The 18,141-nt window shown below is 52.7% G+C and overlaps 4 protein-coding genes across 4 annotated transcripts in view; 2 read left to right on the top strand and 2 right to left on the bottom strand.

Annotated features, from left to right (window-relative positions):
- Window positions 1-5,317, bottom strand: part of esyt1b (extended synaptotagmin-like protein 1b) — a 28,904-nt gene extending 23,587 nt beyond the window's left edge. Inside the window, exons 1-8 of the mRNA XM_084464639.1 lie at window positions 4,720-5,317; window positions 3,416-3,457; window positions 2,010-2,144; window positions 1,298-1,371; window positions 1,136-1,208; window positions 939-1,028; window positions 746-801; window positions 22-142 (exon numbers count right to left, since the gene is read on the bottom strand). Coding sequence (XP_084320765.1) covers window positions 22-142; window positions 746-801; window positions 939-1,028; window positions 1,136-1,208; window positions 1,298-1,371; window positions 2,010-2,144; window positions 3,416-3,457; window positions 4,720-5,094 — 966 coding nt within the window. The 5' untranslated portion in view covers window positions 5,095-5,317. The remainder of the gene's footprint in view (window positions 1-21; window positions 143-745; window positions 802-938; window positions 1,029-1,135; window positions 1,209-1,297; window positions 1,372-2,009; window positions 2,145-3,415; window positions 3,458-4,719) is intronic.
- Window positions 5,318-5,701: 384 nt separating this feature from the next.
- zc3h10 (zinc finger CCCH-type containing 10) lies at window positions 5,702-8,883 on the bottom strand. The gene is made up of 3 exons (XM_084463690.1): window positions 8,749-8,883; window positions 7,124-8,444; window positions 5,702-6,899 (listed from the first exon to the last, which is right to left on the bottom strand). The coding sequence occupies exons 2-3, from the start codon at window positions 8,318-8,320 to the stop codon at window positions 6,369-6,371; spliced, it is 1,728 nt and encodes a 575-aa protein (XP_084319816.1). The 5' UTR covers window positions 8,321-8,444; window positions 8,749-8,883; the 3' UTR covers window positions 5,702-6,368.
- Window positions 8,884-9,105: 222 nt separating this feature from the next.
- Window positions 9,106-10,487, top strand: LOC311338785 (uncharacterized protein). Its single transcript, XM_084464108.1, has 2 exons — window positions 9,106-9,722; window positions 10,042-10,487. The coding sequence occupies exons 1-2, from the start codon at window positions 9,452-9,454 to the stop codon at window positions 10,401-10,403; spliced, it is 633 nt and encodes a 210-aa protein (XP_084320234.1). The 5' UTR covers window positions 9,106-9,451; the 3' UTR covers window positions 10,404-10,487.
- A 407-nt stretch (window positions 10,488-10,894) lies between these two features.
- On the top strand, window positions 10,895-18,141 carry LOC311338420 (sorting nexin-6). Its single transcript, XM_084463694.1, has 14 exons — window positions 10,895-11,028; window positions 11,282-11,437; window positions 11,739-11,846; window positions 12,021-12,081; window positions 12,472-12,599; window positions 13,283-13,369; window positions 13,688-13,762; window positions 13,999-14,029; window positions 14,428-14,515; window positions 15,417-15,456; window positions 15,627-15,713; window positions 16,589-16,678; window positions 17,409-17,474; window positions 17,840-18,141. The coding sequence occupies exons 1-14, from the start codon at window positions 11,023-11,025 to the stop codon at window positions 17,993-17,995; spliced, it is 1,179 nt and encodes a 392-aa protein (XP_084319820.1). The 5' UTR covers window positions 10,895-11,022; the 3' UTR covers window positions 17,996-18,141.

Raw genomic sequence — 18,141 nt, 5'->3', positions numbered from 1 at the left:
GGGGGCACAGCGAGGACCCACCCTGGGCAGAGGAGAGCGCAGCTCGGCCACGTGGAGGTCTGGGACCAGGGGCACCGTGAGGCGGTTGGGCAGGACCAGGAAGGCGGCGATGGCGTCCATGATCATGCTGTCAGACATGACGCTGTGGGAGGAGGCCTCAGGTTACTACTGCTGGGGTGGTCATTGGTCAGATCTCTCATATCTCTTGATGAACACGGGGTTTATCTGCTGCAGCTGTATAGGGGGCTTGTGCATCAGAATGCATCATGGGATTTATCAGCTGCAGATGCATAGAGGGCTTGTGCATCACAATGCATCATGGGATTTATCAGCTGCAGATGCATAGAGGGCTTGTGCATCACAATGCATCATGGGATTTTTTTGTTGCCAGTGTTAAGCCATTTTGAGAGTAGAGAGTGGTAGTAAAGTAAAATCCTAAATAAACTTAAACATACTGTTACCTAGGCTAATCCAAACTTTGTTTGGCCACATCTCTCATGATAATCACTGTGGCAGTTTTAATCCCCTCATAATGACTAATCAGTCCACGATTAATTACTAAGCAACGACCAAAACACCCTTACTAACGTTAACATCCCTGTGCTCTCTACACTTCCGACATGGAGGCGGTCACTGCGATGCGACGTCACGATGAACCAGCCCTATTGGTAGACATGGGTGATCCATCACTGTCAGGCCTGACTCATAATGGAGCTGGGTCAGGCTGGCTGGCAGCAGAGCTTACTTGAGTCCAGGAATATCCAGGAGATTGGTCAGACCGGTCCAGTTGATGACCAGTTTCTGCATCAGAGGAAAAACATTCAGGGTCAGATTTATGAGCGTGCCCATATAAGGAGTTAGAAGGAGTGTAGAAGGGAGATAGAGTGGAGGAGGGAGGAGATACGCTGGAGGAGGGAGAGGAGATAAGATGGACGCACCGGCCTGCGAATGAAGAACATGGTGACCGCGCCCACTATTGGCACGTCTCCAATCAGAGGTTCCAGAATCACCCGCATCATGCCGTGCAACTGAGGGGGAGAGAGATACAGTGAGCTCCCTGCCAAGTTCAATACAATAGGAATGGGAAGCAATTAACTCTACCCTTCCTCTTGTGCTCAGCACTTCACACACATACCTGGATTCCCTTCACGCCCGCTTTGCAGAAATATCGCTTCACTTCCACGTCGATCTCCACGTCGCCCACATAGCTGAGGATGAAACCGAGATTCAAACCAACAACCCCAACGCTACGGGGCAGCAGCAGGTGGAGGGTGTGTGTGATGGGGGGGAGGCTGACCTGATGTAGAGGTCCAGCAGGACCTGTCCGCGGTCGTTCTCCGTGTGAGCCTTGATGCCCACCACCTTCATGGGCTGCAGATCCACAGAGAGACAGTCACACACTGCTCGTCTAGTAGTGTGTGTGTGTGCGTGTGTGTGTGTGTGAGTGTGAGTAAGCAAGATTGTGTGTGTGTGTGTGTGTGTGTGTGTGAGTAAGCAAGTGTGTTTATGTCTGTGTGCTTGCGCAAATTAGTGTATGCGTGTGTGTGTGTGTGTGTGTGTGTGTGTGTGTGTGTGTGTGTGTGTGTGTGCTTGTGTGTGACTGTGTGAGAGAGTATGGAAGACCTGAAGGGTCAAAACTATACCTCAATTAAGACTTTTGATATAAATCGATAAAAGAGTGTGTGTGTGTGTGTGTGTGTGTGTGCGTGTGCGCATGAGCGAGTGTGCATGTGCCTGCATGTATGTGTGTGTAAGTAAGAGTGTGTGTGTGTGTGTGTGTCTGCATTTGTGCATGTTTGTGAGGGTGTGTGTGTAGTTTCTGTGTGTGTGTGTGTGTGTGTGTGTGTGTGTGTGTGTGTGTGTGTGTGTGTGTGCATGTGTGTGTGCATGTGTGTGAGCATGCGTGTGTGTGTGTGTGTGTGTATGCATGTGTATGTGTGTTTGCATGTGCATGTGTGTGCACATATCCACATGATGCAGTGGCAGGGTCTCGCTCCGCCGGCCCCCACCTTGTCCCCGAAGTCCACCTTAGTGAAGCTGAGGGTCTGCAGGTGGGAGCTGGAGCCCCTGATGGACGGGGCGATGGTCTCCTGCAGCAGCTTCTCCAGGTACTGGCCCACGAACGGCCACACCTGCTGCAGCACCTGGGGCATGGCGGGGGGGGGCACAGCGTCAGGCCAGGGGGCACAGAGTCAGGGGAGGGGGGGGGGGGCACAGAGTCAGGCCGGGGGGGGGGGGAAACAGAGTCAGGGGAGGGGGGGGGGGGGGGCACAGAGTGGGGGGGGGCAGCACCAGCCGCCTGACTCAGGGGAGGATCGTTGCATTGGCTGAGCATTGTTGTAACAACTGCGCAAATATTAACACACAAGCACACACACACACACACACACACACACTCACCCACACACGCAGGCACTAAAGTGGCACATGGGCAGCTGTAGCCTGTTAGTTCCCCTCAGCTGTCTGCCCGTATATATACCCCTGCACCCCGGGCCCAGTTCCGTCTTGCCCCCCAAAGGGCGGGGCCTCCCAGACGTCCCTGTTCCTATGGAAACACCTCTGATCTCTAAAGGCCCCCGGTGGGCCTGTTGCTCTGAAAGCAGAAGCCGTTCGCTCCTGTACTTGTATGACTCGGTTTCAGAAAGAATAAGAAAAAAAAGGGCAGCAGCCACAGTGGGTTAGAGCCTGGCGTGCTCAGAGCATGAGTCACCGCTGGCTGCTGCTCAGACACAGCCCCGCTGCTGGGCTCCTGCAGCGGGAAATGGGACTCAAACCCTGCTTTGTGCGGCTCTGGGTCACGTCCAATCACATGATAGGATTACAGGGAGCATCTTAATATCTGATGTGGATGAGGAGCGCTATTCTTACCGGCCCACTTTGAGCTGGTCAAAACAACTATTTTATCTAGGAGCGATTTGATTGGGTAACAGCATTTGGGTTGTCCTAGCCCCCCCAAACCCCCCCCCCCACCTCCCTTTCTGTAAATTAGTGTGGGATGAGATGGAAATGTTGAGAGGTGGAGCTGGCTCCCGGCCCACTCTCTGCAGCAGACTGAGTGGCTACAGTGGTGGGGGCGTGGCCAGGCTGGAACACGACACCGTCAGAAGATGTGCGACCATTTTTCAGCTGGCAGAAGCTATTAGCTTAGCGCACACATCCACGCACACAAACACATACACACACACAGTCACACACACACACACACACACACACACACACACACACATATTTCAGCTAACAGAAGCTATTAGCTTAACACACACACGCACACAGACACACAGACACAAACACCACTCTTCAATCAGTAAAACTGCTGCGCAGCGTTTCTAATACAGAGGTGCAGATCAGACGTGTCTTGTCTGATAGGGACGGCTTTAGGAACAGGGCATCAAATGTTTTATTTAAAAGGAATTACCTTATTAAGCCATTCCACCTTCTCAACATCTGGAAAGTTGACCTGCAGAGAAGCACAGAGCGTATTAAGAAGTGGCAGCAGTGAATACATAATGAATACATGATGAATACATGGTGAATACTCTATGAATACATGGTGAATACATGGTGAATACATGATGAATACATGGTGAATACCCTATGAATACATGATGAATACATGGTGAATACCCTATGAATACATGGTGAATACATGGTGAATACACTGTGAATACACTGTGAATAAATGGTGAATACATGGTGAATACCCTATGAATATATGGTGAATACATGGTGAATACATGGTGAATACATGATGAATACATGGTGAATACCCTATGAATACATGGTGAATACATGATGAATACATGGTGAATACCCTATGAATACATGGTGAATACATGGTGAATACACTGTGAATACACTGTGAATAAATGGTGAATACATGGTGAATACATGGTGAATACATTGGTTATGGCAATGTATCAACTGTGGGAGTTAATCTAGTAAAGATGAAGGCTGAAAACAGTGAAGTGTTTGGCCACTTCTCCATCAAAGAGTTCTTCTGTTTTTGTAGGACTGACAATTAGAGTGGAATTCGCTTCCTTGAGTTTATAAGTGATCCCAGGGGCTTTGCCAAACACAGTGACTGGCTTTATTTCCTGTCTCTAGATGAGCATCGATGAAATCATCACAAAACATCCAGAATACATTACAGGAAGTTTACAAGAAACACCTCCAACATTGAGGACGTATTTAGCCTCATTGTATGTATGCAGTGTAAGGAGGTGTGTTTACATTAGACGATATAGTGGAGACGGATGGGATTTAAACCAGCATCCCTATGCTTGGCACCTCGTCTGGTGGTGTCTATATTATCATGCTACTGGTTATGGACCACTGGAACCACCTTTTGGGTGTGGCAGGACTCTCGCAGGATATAAATAACAGTGGTGTGGTTGGTTAGGCCCCTGAAACGCAGTGTAGTTTGAAACACCACTAAGACTTCCCTCTTAAATCAACTCATGAGGTCCTAAGGACAGAACCCAGGCCTTTATCACAGGATCACTCACTGATCCTTACTGAAGTTGGAGGATAAAGTATTATATTGTGACGGATGTCATATCTCATTAAGGCTGGCCTTTCCCTGGAAGGGAAATGATTGGTAAACAACGGATATGTATTTTATTTGAGTAATGTTGCACTTTATATGGGCTGAAGTTGGGACCCCTCCCGTTTGAACATGTGGATGCTGTCTGACTGTGAGGCTACGGGGGGTCATCTTACCCAGGCGGGCAGGTCCCTCTTGCTCTTGGCGACTCTCTTGGAGGTGTGCTCCTGCTCGTTGTCGAACAGCTCCACGGCCGAGCGGTGCCGAGCCTCCTTGGCCTCCCGGGCGTGCTTCCACCCGGTGTAAATCATCATGCCGAACACCAGGAAGCTGGTGCTGAAGCGGTAGTACCCGGCCAAGTACACGGGCAGCAGGGCGCCCAGGCACTTCCCGAAGGTCCACAGCAGGTCGACGGCCTGGATGCCCGGCGGGGCGGCCGCTGCCTGCATGATCTCTGCATCGCCGCCCGCTTTACTCTGGACGCCCTTGGGTTCCTTGGTTTCCTTGGGCTCCTGGGAGCCGCTCGGCGGTCCCGACTCTTCTTTTTGCATCACGGATTCTTCCGTTGGTTAGTAGTTGACTACAGGAGAACTACAAATCTCGACACAGCGCTGTGTCTGTGGACTATAACAACAACACGGTCGTTTATACTTCACTCCGTTTACGAATCAGCGCGTCATTGCGTGTCATGACACACGCAAAACTTACTTCTAAATCGGTTGTCGTCCAGAAACGAAGCGCAGCCCCTCGACCTGAGGAAGTACCGACGCTCCGTCCTCCACAGCCGTCCCGTTACCCGAGGAGACACGCCCCTCGACGACGGAACACGCCCCTTGATGACGAGCGCGTATGTAAGAGTAGATAGACTAGACAATTGACTCTTTCCACGGTGCGGCAAACTGTCAGTAGTAATAGATGGTTTAATACTATCCGGGAACATAATGGTCGTCTCTAGTCTGTACCAATAGAGCATCAAACGTCTGGCCTCAGACAGTTTATTGGCTGATTATCCGTGTATGTGACGCATTGACCCTGGGGTCCCTGTTGTTTTTAGTGGATGGATCCCGATAGCGGAGGTCCAGGATTAGTGCTAGGGTGGTGCGTTTTGAACGTGCATACTAAGCGTTTTAACGTTAAGGCCCGCTGCAGAAGGTCTAAATGACTGGAGCTTAGGGAAGGAAAAACTCAATCAACAGGATGTGTTTAAACAGGCGGACGGTAAAGAGACCCGGGGTGTTGACTGAAGGTATCCACCCAGACAGGCCAAACCAGGTCACTGAACGTTCAGGGTCCAGATACAGCCTCTACAACACAGAACGCGGCTCAGTGGAACCTCAGTGGAACCCCCGTCTGGCTGCGTCGTCACATTGATTGGTTGATTGGTTGATTTGACTTGTGAGTGCAGAAAAAGAAACGGAGCCGACACAACAGAAACAAGATGTTATTCTCATTGGAAAACCCAAACAGTAAATGACACAAGAGCGTTTAAGAACGACCTTTGAGGGCTCTGTTCCCCTCGTGACTCATGGAAATACCTCAAATATTACAAATGGCCTCGCCGCATTTCTCCTGATGCTATTCCTGGTCCGTAGTGCCTGTGGCTCGTCGCGCGTAGCAACGCTCAGGACGGCCGAAATGTTTTCTCTTTATTCCCCCTTTGGTTGCCAGGGTCCACCCCTCCTAACCTGATTACATTCTCTGTAATGCATTTAGTCCCTCGTTCCATCAAACCCCCGCACAGGACCCTGATGGGGCCCCGCAGCGCCCCCTAGTGGGGCAGCGTGGTGACCCATCCACAGGGCGCTGACGGGGCCCGCAGCGCCCCCTAGTGGGGCAGCGTGGTGATCCTCATGCTCTGGCTGGCGATGGGGTAGGACACCATGGGGGCGGTGGCGTGGCTCATGGTGAGTCCCCCCGTGGCGTGGCTCATGGCGAGGCCCGCCAACGGCTGGGAAAGCGACACCGCCACGGGCGCCACGGAAACGGCCACGGGTGCCATGGACACCGGGGGCCCCAGCCCCTGGGTGATGGTCTGCACGAGGGCCGCCGCCAGGGGCGTGATCTCGGCGTTGAGGTGGGGGGCCGTGATGGTGGGCGGGGCCGGGATGGTGGGCGGGGCCGGCGGGGCGATGCTGGAGGCCACCAGGTCCTGCTGCGTGACGACGCGGGGCTGCAGGCCGGCGCTGCTCAGCGTGGTGTGGGTCTGGGCGATGCTGTGGTTGTAGGAGCTCACCACCGTGGGCACCAGGCTGTCGGAGGGCAGCGGCGTGGAGGTGAGCGTGATCACCTTGGCCTGGCTGCGGTACTGCGCGTTCTGCTCCAGCAGCACGTCGTTGGTGGCCAGCAGGTTGGACACCTGGCGGAGGAGACGGCGACATCAGCTCAATAAACGGACGGACGTTCTGTGTCTCTCTCTCATTGGCTGATTAAACTTATAGACGCTCTCTCATTGGCTCATTCAACGAATAGACTTGCCTGTGATTGCCTGATTAAATGTATAGACATTCTGTCTTTCTCTCTCATTGGCTGATTAAACGTATAGAGGTTCTCTCTGATTGGCTGAGAACCGTGGAGCCCCACCTGTTTCTTCAGCTCCTCCACCCTCTTGCGCAGCAGGCAGTTCTCCTCCTCCAGGAAGCGGTACTCCAGGGGCCGGGGGGGCAGCGGGGCCGGGACCCCCAGCTCAAAGTGCCCCCCGCCGGTGGCGTCCACCAGCCGCAGCCCCTCCAGCCGCCGCCGCTTCAGCTGCAGCGTGCCGTGGTCCACGGGCACCTCCATGGGCCCCGGGTCGAAGAACGCCCCCTCGAACAGCGGGTCGTACACCGAGCAGGGCCCCCGCTCGTAGCGCCGCGGCCCCAGGGGCCCCAGGGACAGACAGCCGCCCAGCCCCACCCCGCCCACGCCCCCCACCCCCGAGATGGCCGCCTCGCGGTGGACCCCCAGGCTGGGGCAGCCCATCCCCAGCACGTTGCCCCCGCCCACGCCCCCCACCAGCCCTGCCATGCCCCCGCAGGCCACGCCCCCACCGCCGCCGCCGCCGCCGCCCCCACCCACCGGCCCGCCCACGTTCACCATGCCCACGCCGCTGCCCGCCCCGATGGCCCCGCCCACCCCCGACCTGGGGGCGGGCTCGAACTCATAGTCCTTCTTCACGTGCCGGAACTTACACTTGTTCCCGCGCTGGCACTCGCCCTTCAGGAAGTCCCTGCAGATGGGCACCTCCCCCCGGCTGTGGGGGAGGTCCGTGGGGGAGAGGCCCAGCCGCGCCGCCACCTTGCCCCGCAGCCGGGGGGGCAGCTCGCCGCTCCGCTTGTAGCAGTCCTCGTCGTCCTTGGAGCCGTGCACGAAGCGGCAGCTGGAGCGCAGGCACTCCCGGTTCTGGTGGTCGTGGCAGAACACAAACTCGTTCTTCTGCACGCCCAGGTCCGACACCTCGTTGAAGTCGGGGTGGCGGAAGCGGCAGCGCTTGCCCCTCTTGCACACGTTGCGCACAAAGTCCCGGCACACGCCATCCACCGCCTGCCCCGCGGCCGCCGCCCCCGCCGCCGCCCCCCCGCTGGCGCCCCCACCCCCACCGCCACCCCCGCCTCCACTCCCGTTGCCGAGGGCCCCGCCTCCGCCCATCCCCCCGGAGCCTGAGACCCCCCCTGCACCCCCTGATCCTAGGACTAGGCCGTCCCCTGAACCCCCGCCGGACCCCGAGCCACGCCCCCCCTCCTCCCCCAGGCTGCCCCCGCCCCCACCAGCTGACAGGTAGGACGAGTCCCGGTCAGGCATGGCGCTGGAGCCAGCGAATAGAGAACGCCGCACGCATGGGGGTGGCGGGGGTCGGCAGGGCGGACATCAGTCCACACAAGACGAAGATAACCTCTTGGTACGGGAGGATCCTTGGTCAACAGCGCTGTGAATTAAACAGGTGTTATAACACTGTTATGATTGTAATAGAGTGTGTACTATGCCATGAGTGTTGTTGTGGAGATATGACGCTTCCTACGAAGCAGTCCAGGGTTTAAACATTGATATAGGTATTGACAGGTTAATGATCCCACTGTGGACTTCACAACAAGGTACAAATAAATTACAATTAAACCACCTATCGCGATATCTGGGCTGATGTTGGAGATCAGCTGTTACCTGACTGGATATCATCAGAAGCGTGTAGCGTGCAGTCGTTCTTTGTTTTATAATTCAAATTATCAGCTTACCGGATGCAAACCAACGTGAAGATACAGCTCCGGGCTCCTGTATGAGGGCTTCCGCTTCAAGAAGATTAACAAACAATTTAGTGCCCGAAGAACGAAGCTAAGGGATAGCTGCTCTAGGCCTGCGCTGTGTTGACAACATTTATAACCCTCAGAGAAGAAGAGTCGTGTTGTCCTTCCGTCCTCCGGCACTCTGGCGCCCCTTAGTGGTGACGCTAGTAAACACAGTGTGTTTGCTGGCGCCAGTCGCCAGTGACGACTGGCGCCCCCTAGTGGTGACACCAGTAAACACACCGAGGACGACTGGCGCCCCCTAGTGGTGAACCTACTAAATACACTAATAAACACAGGAAGACGAGCACTGGCATGGACGCCTTCATGTTCATTACCGTGTACGAGTTTGAAGGCCGTTTAAAATGTTAAGGAAGAGCGGTAATACTTTATATAATATCGTACGTTTGCCCTTTGTAGCCCAGCTGTTTGACGTGGGCGCAGCCATTGCTCAAGGCTTAAACCCTGGAAGAGTTAGGAGGTAACGTCAGCTCAGCTCACCGAGCCGGGTGGAGGATCATGTCGAGCAGGGCTGATTAGATCCATCTACCTGCTGTTTACCTAGGGAGATCAGCTGCTGAACTGGGATGTGAGGTAGACACCTCGGCTAGTCTGGTTTCGAGTGTGTGAGTGTCCCGGATATCAAGTGAAGAACATGTCCCAGCAAAGTGTTTACTTGTGGACGTTGTTGTGGATCGCATCCCGCCTGTGTGCCTCTCTGGAGACCCAGAATCCCCACCATGATCCCCTGGATGTTCAGCAGAGCTCTCTGAAGACCCAGAAGAGCCACTATGACACCCTGGAGGTCCAGCGGACCGCCACCGACCGACAGATCCAGAAAGCTTTCCATAAGCTGGCGGTGAAGTTCCACCCCGACAAGAACAAAAGCTCCGGGGCCGAGAAGATCTTCAGGGAGATCGTGGAAGGTGATCCATAATAATATATAATATAATAATAATATATATATAATAATATATATAATAATAACATAATAACCATTACCTTCTTCACCTCATTAGTCACCTCGTACTCGATGATTCACAAGTTTCATTCGAATCTCAATGTGAAATGAATAATATTAATTCTGTTATGTCACCTTTTTCAATTAATATTAGTGTAATTATTGATTTATTGAGGAGGACGAAGGTGAATAGATAGATAGATAGATGGATACAAACTTTATTCATGCAAAAAAAACAGATGATGACATCTTTGCACGTTCTATCTCCTCACGTTCTGTCTCAGCCTACGAGGTCCTGTCCAATCAGGACTCGAGGAGGACCTACGACTACCTGGGACACGAGGCCTTCCTGCAGGACGAGAAGGACTTCCACCACCACCACGAGGAGCACTCCGACGAAGACTTCCACTTCCACTTTGATTTTGACGACTTCTTCTCCAGCCTGGGCCTGGACGATGAAGACGACGATGCTGATGATGACCTCTTCCTGGACGAGCCGCTCCACCACAGCTGGGGGTTCTCCAGGGGGGATGAGGACCTGGAGGAAGAGGAGCGGGACCTCCTGGACCACATCTTCTTTGACACGCGGGAACAGCACTATTACTACGGGCTGGAGGATGAGGAGGACTCTGAGTACACCTTCTAGCCTGGAGCAGCTCTGAGGCACAACGTCTGAACTATGTGAACTGGACTCGGTCCCTCTCTCCTGTCTCACTCTGTATGTCTGCTATAATGTTATGTATTTAATAAAGGTTGAAGCATTTATCTACTTTATTCTGTTGGTTTCTCTTATTCCGTATCCTTATACATACTCAGTAGTGGTGAGTTTGAATAATCTTTATGGGGCTGGTTCCTGTCCCTGTGAGGCTTGTCCTGATTGGCTGGTTGGAGTCCCTTTCCTCTGTGGGCGGGTCCTTCTGAGTTGATCCTGTCCCTGTGAGACTGGTCCTGATTGGCTGGTTGGAGTCCCTTTCCTCTGTGGGCGGGTCCTTCTGAGTTACTGACTCACTAGCTTTACTCATCTTCCTTTTCCCTGAGCCAGCAGTTCTGTACTGGCATTTTTTTCATCCCATTCTCAAAGGACCATGTGCACTTTGACCAACAGGATATCCTGCGTTTCCTCAGCAGTGTTGAGCACAAGGGGCCATTAGGAGACTGGGCTGTGTGGCGTTAAAACACACTTCTTCAGACGGCACACTCTACTCCTGCTCATACCTGCTCAAAAAGAGGGAGAGACCTGTGTGTTGTTGATCATAAACTCAGCCATGATGGTAAGTCACTGTTTACTGTGGATTCAGGGGTGAACAGGGAGCTGTTTTTCACAACCTAGGGTCATCATGTGATCCAGACACACCTTGAGGTAAGACTGCAACGGTGCAGTGGAATAGTATGTTTTGTGTGGACTGCTATCCATGTAACTATCGTTATATCTGCTGCTTCTACTCACACACACACGCCCCAGTCTCTGTGTTTATCACTGCGTGAAGACGAGTTGATCCCCGACACTGGTCCTGCCGTCTGCAGGAGGAAGAGGAGGTGGAGGCGGCCCCCCCGCTGAGCCCCACCGCCATCAGGGTGACGGAGGCGTCCCCCACGCTGAGCGTCAGCCCCAGCACCATCAGGGTGACGGAGGCGGCCCAGGACGGAGAGCTCCTCACCTTCATCATCGTGTCTCAGAAGGTAAGAGAGGGTTTTGTGTCCTCTTGGTGACCCGCCTGCTCACCAGACGCTGCCCGGCCCCATGGGTCTGCAAAGCGATACCCCTTAACCTAGTGATTGTTAGTGCTTACCACTTGGTTCTATGAACATCCTTACTGTACCCACAGCGATATATTGTTGTTTCTCTTTGTTCTGACAAATGTACTTACTGTAAGTCACTTTGGATAAAAGTGTCTGCTGAATGCCCTAAATGTTAACGTACATGTTTCTGGGTTTTTACCGGGACCGTTTCCTCACACTACCGGCGGGTTCCTGCCCCCAGCTGTCCGGGACGGGGGAGTACCATGTGGACCGGACCTACGAGGACTTCGACTGGCTGCAGCAGCACCTCTTCTCCCTGGAGGACGTTCCCGGGATCCAGGGAATCATCGTCAGTGCTCCTACCTCACATGCTTCTCACTCCGCTGATTACTGCCATGCTTCTCTGCACCGCTACACTCGGATGATCTGAGTCGGTGACACGTGTGTTGAATGTATCCTGGGAACAGAAAGCCTTTTCTTACCCTGTGTTGTTGTTCTGTGTTTTAATGTCGCTTCCGGACAGTTCCCTCCCCTCCCGGCCAGGGCCCAACAGAATGCTCCGGTGAAGCTGGTCAGACAGCTCGGTACGTATGTGTTTGAGACCGCTCTGCATGCACCGGGAAAACAACTCAGGTAGTCCAACCCGATGTTTGTCTCCACTGTCCTGTCCTCCACCTGAAGACCACAACCGCTGAGACCTGTGCTCCTACGCTACACGTCACTCGTCAGTCTCCTTCCACCTACTGTCCCGTCTCTCTCCCCTGTCCTGTCTCTCTCCCCTGTCCCGTCTCTCTCCCCTGTCCCGTCTCTCTCCCCTGTCCCGTCTCTGTCCCCTGTCCCGTCTCTCTCCCCTGTCCCGTCTCTCTCCCCTGTCCCGTCTCTCTCCCCTGTCCCGTCTCTCTCCCCTGTCCTGTCTCTGTCCACTCACTTCCCCATCAGGAGCTGGATAACGGTCGTTATTTCCTTCATGGTAGGTCTGCTGGCCACGGGGGAGAACTGGACGCCGTACTGCAGGGCTCTGGAGGCGTACCTGCAGCAGGTGGCCGGCCACTCCCTACTGAGCAGAACCCAACACCTGGAGACCTTCCTCACCAGCCCCGAGGTCAGTGGAGGACCAGAAGGCCCTCGGCTCTTCTCCTGGGGGGTCTCCCCAGTGAGAGGGAGACGGTAGAGCACATACAGAGAGTATGCAGGAGTTGTTGTTTCAGGAAAGAGTTTTCTTCATGGAAGGGAAAAGGACGAATCACTAACTTTATAGGGTCAGGCGGGTGAAGCTGACGGTGCAGTTTCAGTGAATGTTCGCGGTGCCCGTGAGCAGGAAACAGTAGCAGGACATACATGTCATATAAACAGATCTATAACACCACTTATTCAAACTTGATGAATCCTATCTAGAACTCCAAGATATTGGATTTTAAAGCCCTTTGTTCAAGAAGGAAAAGTCCACTTATAATATATATAATAAATAATTAATTCACTTGGAAAGAAATGTAAATACAGACCCCATTTTTCTTGATTTAAACCTTTATAACCACTAAGTGAACCTTGTACCTCATCTCTTACACCTGACTTCACAGGCTTCACGTGCCTCGTACTAGTTTGTGTGTTAGTTGTCCTAATGCGCCGGGAATCTGCCATGTTCCTAAGAAATAAGTTATTTGAATTGAAAGTGAGAGTAAATTTGAAATAAAGCAAGTAATTGTTCCTTAGCAACAAAATAATGTGCCTGCAATGCCACAAGTTCAGATGTATTCCACTCATAAACGTTGGTGGTTGTTTCTCCAGCCCCCCGGTCGTCAGAAGGTGAAGAAAGGTCTCTTCAACCGCCTCAGTCAGGCCGTGGAGGGGATCAGGAAGGACGGCCACACCAAGGTACCTGGTATCTCTAAACCAGTTACATGTTGTCCCACTGTGTAACTGGTGTCTCTAAACCAGTTACATGTTGTCCCACTGTGTAACTGGTGTCTCTAAACCAGTTCCATGTTGTCCCACTGTGTAACTGGTGTCTCTAAACCAGTTCCATGTTGTCCCACTGTGTAACTGGTGTCTCTAAACCAGTTCCATGTTGTCCCACTGTGTAACTGGTGTCTCTAAACCAGTTCCATGTTGTCCCACTGTGTAACTGGTGTCTCTAAACCAGTTCCATGTTGTCCCACCACACCAGCCCGCTGTAATGACCTGTGTCTACAGGATGTGGACGACTTCTTCAGAACTGAACGGGAACACAACGCCACTCTGACCGGGCTCAGCAAGGCGGCCGCTGAGGTGGGTGGGTCTGCCTGTCTCGCTGTCTGCCGGTCTCGCTGTCTGCCTGTCTGGCTACCTGCCTGTCTGCCTGTCTCGCTGTCTGCCTGTTCCTTTGTCTGGCTGTCTGGCTGTCTCACTGTCTGTCTATCTGTCTGTCTGTCTGTCTGTCTGGCTGTCTGCCTGCCTGCCTGTCTGCCTGTCTGCCTGTCTCCCTGACCACAGCTCCCTGACCACATCCTCTCCTTTTCTTCCAGAGGTTCCTGGAGGTTGTGCAGAGTGAACAGAGTGAGTCTCACCCTGGAGGAGGAGAGAGGATTTACCCTATTATATATTACCATATTAATGAGTTGGACTGATATTGGACTTGAGCACATTTAGATTAGGTTTAGCATTTCAAATGTTTACATTTCCAGGTGGCTATACTGTATATTTAAATCTGAAACCGTCGCTACATTCTTATTAGTCTTTAATTTGCAGTGCTGAGCTGAAAGACGATCTAGTTGTGATGCAGTGTGTGTGTGTGTGTGTGTGTGTGTGTGTGTGTGTGTGTGTGTGTGTGTGTGTGTGTGTGCATGTGTGCGTGTGCGTGCGTGTGCGTGCGTGCGTGTGTCTGGCCATGTGTGTGTGCGTGTCTGCCTGTGTGTGTGTGTGTGTGTGTGTGTGTGTGTGTGTTCGTTCCTCAGAGATAGCCGTGGCCTGTGGACACTTTGCGGCCTCCCTCCAGCTGTGTGTGGAGGCTGGTGAAGACTCCGGTCAGGAGACCTTCTCCAAGTAAGACTCTGTGTGTGTTCCATCAGAGACGACACAATGGGAGGGTCTGGGGGTCCACCCTCAACCCTCTGGTGGTCCACCTGAAGACCACAACTGCTGAGACCCGTGGTCCTACACTACACGTCTCTCTGTCTCTCCTTCAACCTACTGTCCTGTCTGTCTGCACTGTTCTGTCTCTCCTGTCCTGTCTCTCTCTCCACTGTCCTGTCTCTCTCTCCGCTGTCCTGTCTGTCCTGTCTCTCTCCCCTGTTCTCCCTCTCTCTCCACTGTTAGATTTCTGCTTATTTCTAAACTGTTCGTATAGACTCTGCGTTGTGTAGTTTTCCGTTGTAGTAGTAATTCTTACAGTGGAGATCAAGGCAACTTGACAGGTTGGATCAGAGGGTCCAATAGATGGTTTATTCGAGGATGTACTACAGCACAGGTACAGATTTAGGTGGGATAGTCTCAGTATGGTGGTGAGGAGCAGTCTCCAGGCATGCTCCTTGGCTGTCGATCCCTCTTCTCACCGAACCAAAGGTTTGGGGCGAGTATTTAAATGAAGAAAAACGTGAATAACAAAAGAACAGAAGCAGTTTCTCCCGTGATAAGGTATATGATAAGGTGATAAGTTATAAGGTATATGGCCCTGGCTATGCCCAAGACGACCGGGTTGGTTCGTCGGTTGGTTCGTTGGGACATAACAAATGGAGGAATGTTGTAAATAACACCTGGTATCAGTAGGAGATGCACTGGTCTGTTCATAGACTAAGAAATGTGAACACAGAGAGATATTAAGATACACCAACATTCTACACCCCTGTCACTGTCCAGTCTCTACACGCACAAAAAAATTTATAATAATATAATGGAATCTATAAAATAAAAATCACACCTTTTATATATTTATTCCTTTTCACAGGATGTGTGTGAAGATCTCTGAGATCATGGAGTCCATGAAGGTAACGCAGACCTCCCTCACCTTACCTTAATATTAATAATGATCAGAGCTCCAGTCTGAAGGGTGTGTGTGTGTGTGTGTGTGTGTGTGTGTGTGTGTGTGTGTGTGTGTGTGTGTGTGTGTGTGTGTGTGTGTGTGTGTGTGTGTGTGTGTGTGTGTGTGTGTGTGCAGAAGAACGTGCAGCAGGTGGCTGAGAACGACGTGACCACGCTGGGACTGGGTCTGGACCTGGAGTCTCGGTACCAGGAAGCGGAGAAGGTCTGACCCCTGACCCCAGACCCCTGACCCTCAGGTCCCTCTACCCTAGGGGCTGACCGTGTGACATTATAAGTCCAAACTCAACTTTATACATAATGTGCCCTGACACGCCCAGCGGGTCCTCAGGGTGTGGGGATACCTAACTCAAAGGTTGTGGGCTGGCAAAGCCAATTTGATTGAAAATAAGACAGGCCTCGATTAGACACACCGTACAAACATTAATCAAAGGCATGTTATATTTATGACATAAAGGTGGAATTTATTAAAGGAATTTGATCACAGCTGACAAATTACGTAGAATCTTTTTTAACTTGCGCAAAACTGCATGAACCCATGCATTGGCGCGTCACATTTATAGAGAGAGAGAGAGAGAGTCCTGCTCGACCAACAGACAGGCCTAATGTCTGATGGCTATATGTCTCTATTTATTATATTTGTAAAGTGTGAGGGCTCTCACAGCAACGTTCAGGAGGGGAGGGGGGAGGAGCTGCCGGTTGTTGTGATTTGACTGATTCTTGAGCTCTCAGCGGAGTGCTGACTAACGAAGGAAAGCCCTCTGATTGGATGGGCAAGACTGACAATTAGGCGGGCCTAGGCCTACGCCCGTGGCTACGCCTCTGACACTACCGGCTGTAGGCCTACCTGAGCTTAACCTGCACCTGAAAGGCTTCACCTTGTGTCTGCTGACGTCACACACCAAATGCTAAATGCTAAGCTAACCCAAAGCTTCAGTCCATTCACACGAGGGCTTCATGTTCACATCGTTCTGCATCAAAATACTGATGTGTATGTCTATCTGCTAGCGTCTGTCTGAATAGCGTTCATTCTGCTGCCCCCTAGTTCAGTACAGTGTTGCTGTGACCCTCTGTGAACAGGAGATGTTGTTCAGGAGGACAGTTAAACTAGTGGAGCTGGAGACAGCCAGCCGGAACTCTGAGCGGGCCAAACCCCTGAAGAAGGCTGCCGTGAGTCACACACACGCACGCACACACACGCACACACACACACAGGGTTGCCAACTTTTGGTTTTTGGCCGGAGTGGGACTCTGTAGAATCTTATAATGGTTACATTATAACAGGGTCCGCGGGTGGAATTGTTGGGGGGGAGTTGACTGTTGGATTGCGGGCGGACGGGATTGTTGACGGTGGGGGTGGGAGCGGTGGAATTGACTGTTGGATTGGGGGGGGGGGGGGGGGGGTGGGGGGGGGGGGGGTGGGTGGGTGGGGGGGTGACGGCCCAATTTAGCGCTCGTCCGAAGCGACAAGAGGTCTGGCGGGTAATTTTTTTTTTAGCGTGACATTTGTTGCGTGTGCGTGACAGCGTGAGATTGATGCTGAAAGCGTGAGTGTCACGCCAAATGCGTGAGATTTGGCAACCCTGCACACATGCACATGTACACATGCACACAGTCACACACACACACTCGCGCACACAGAGATATAGACACACACACACACACACACACACACACACACACACACACACACACACACACACACACACACACACACACACACACACACACACACACACACACACACACACACACACGTTCCTCGCCTCCACCACTAGGGGTCAGTATCGCTCTACAACCAAAGACGCGTCGGGGTTAATCTCAAACTGACAGCACGTCAGTTCAATCGCTCTAACGGCCACTGAGCGTTCAGTGACAGCAGCGGCACTCTGTTCCTCAGATGGACGAGATCAAGAAAGCAGCAGAGAAGGACTTTGATCAAATCTCCGTCGTGGCGAAACAAGAGGTACAAACGAGGGCCTCCCGTTCAGCGTGGAGTGACAGCCGTTTGCGCTCCCATCTGCCTCGACACTTCCGGAACAATTGTTAATATCGTCACAACTAATCAGATCAGCTGGGACTGGAACAACAATGAAATGGCCTGTGTGTGTGTTTGTGAGTGCGCGTCTGCCTGTGTGTGTGCGTCTGCCCTTGTGTGTTTGTGCGACTGTGTGTGTGTGTGTGTGTGTGTGTGGGTGTCTCCCCGTGTGCGTGTGTGTCTCCCCGATTGTGTATGTGTGTGTCCACCCGTCTATATGTTTGTGCGTCTGCCCTCGTGTGTGTGTGTGTGTGTCTCCCCGTGTGTGTATGTGTGTGTGTGTGTGTCCCCAGGTGGCCCGGTTCCAGCGGGTCCGTGTGGCCGTGCTCCGCCAGGCGTTGGTCCGGTGGTGTGAGCTGCAGATCCTCACGGCCCGAGGCAGCGCAGAGCAGTGGAACCAGCAACTCCTCGCCTTCAGGGGCCCCACCGGCCCGGAACCCTCCTCCTGAAGCCCCTCCCGCTCTCTCTCTCTCTCTCTCGCTCTCTCTCTCTCTCTCTCCCTCTCGTCCTCTCTCTCTCGCTGTCTCGCTCTCTCTCTCTTACTCTCTCGCCCTCTCTCTCTCGTTCTCTCTCGCTCTCTCTCTCGCCCTAAACA

Source organism: Micromesistius poutassou (genome assembly GCF_964030765.1).
Source record: "Micromesistius poutassou genome assembly, chromosome: 2".
Taxonomy (NCBI): domain Eukaryota; kingdom Metazoa; phylum Chordata; class Actinopteri; order Gadiformes; family Gadidae; genus Micromesistius; species Micromesistius poutassou.
The sequence above is the reverse complement of the archived record's forward strand: the minus strand, read 5'-3'. Positions and strand labels throughout refer to the sequence as shown.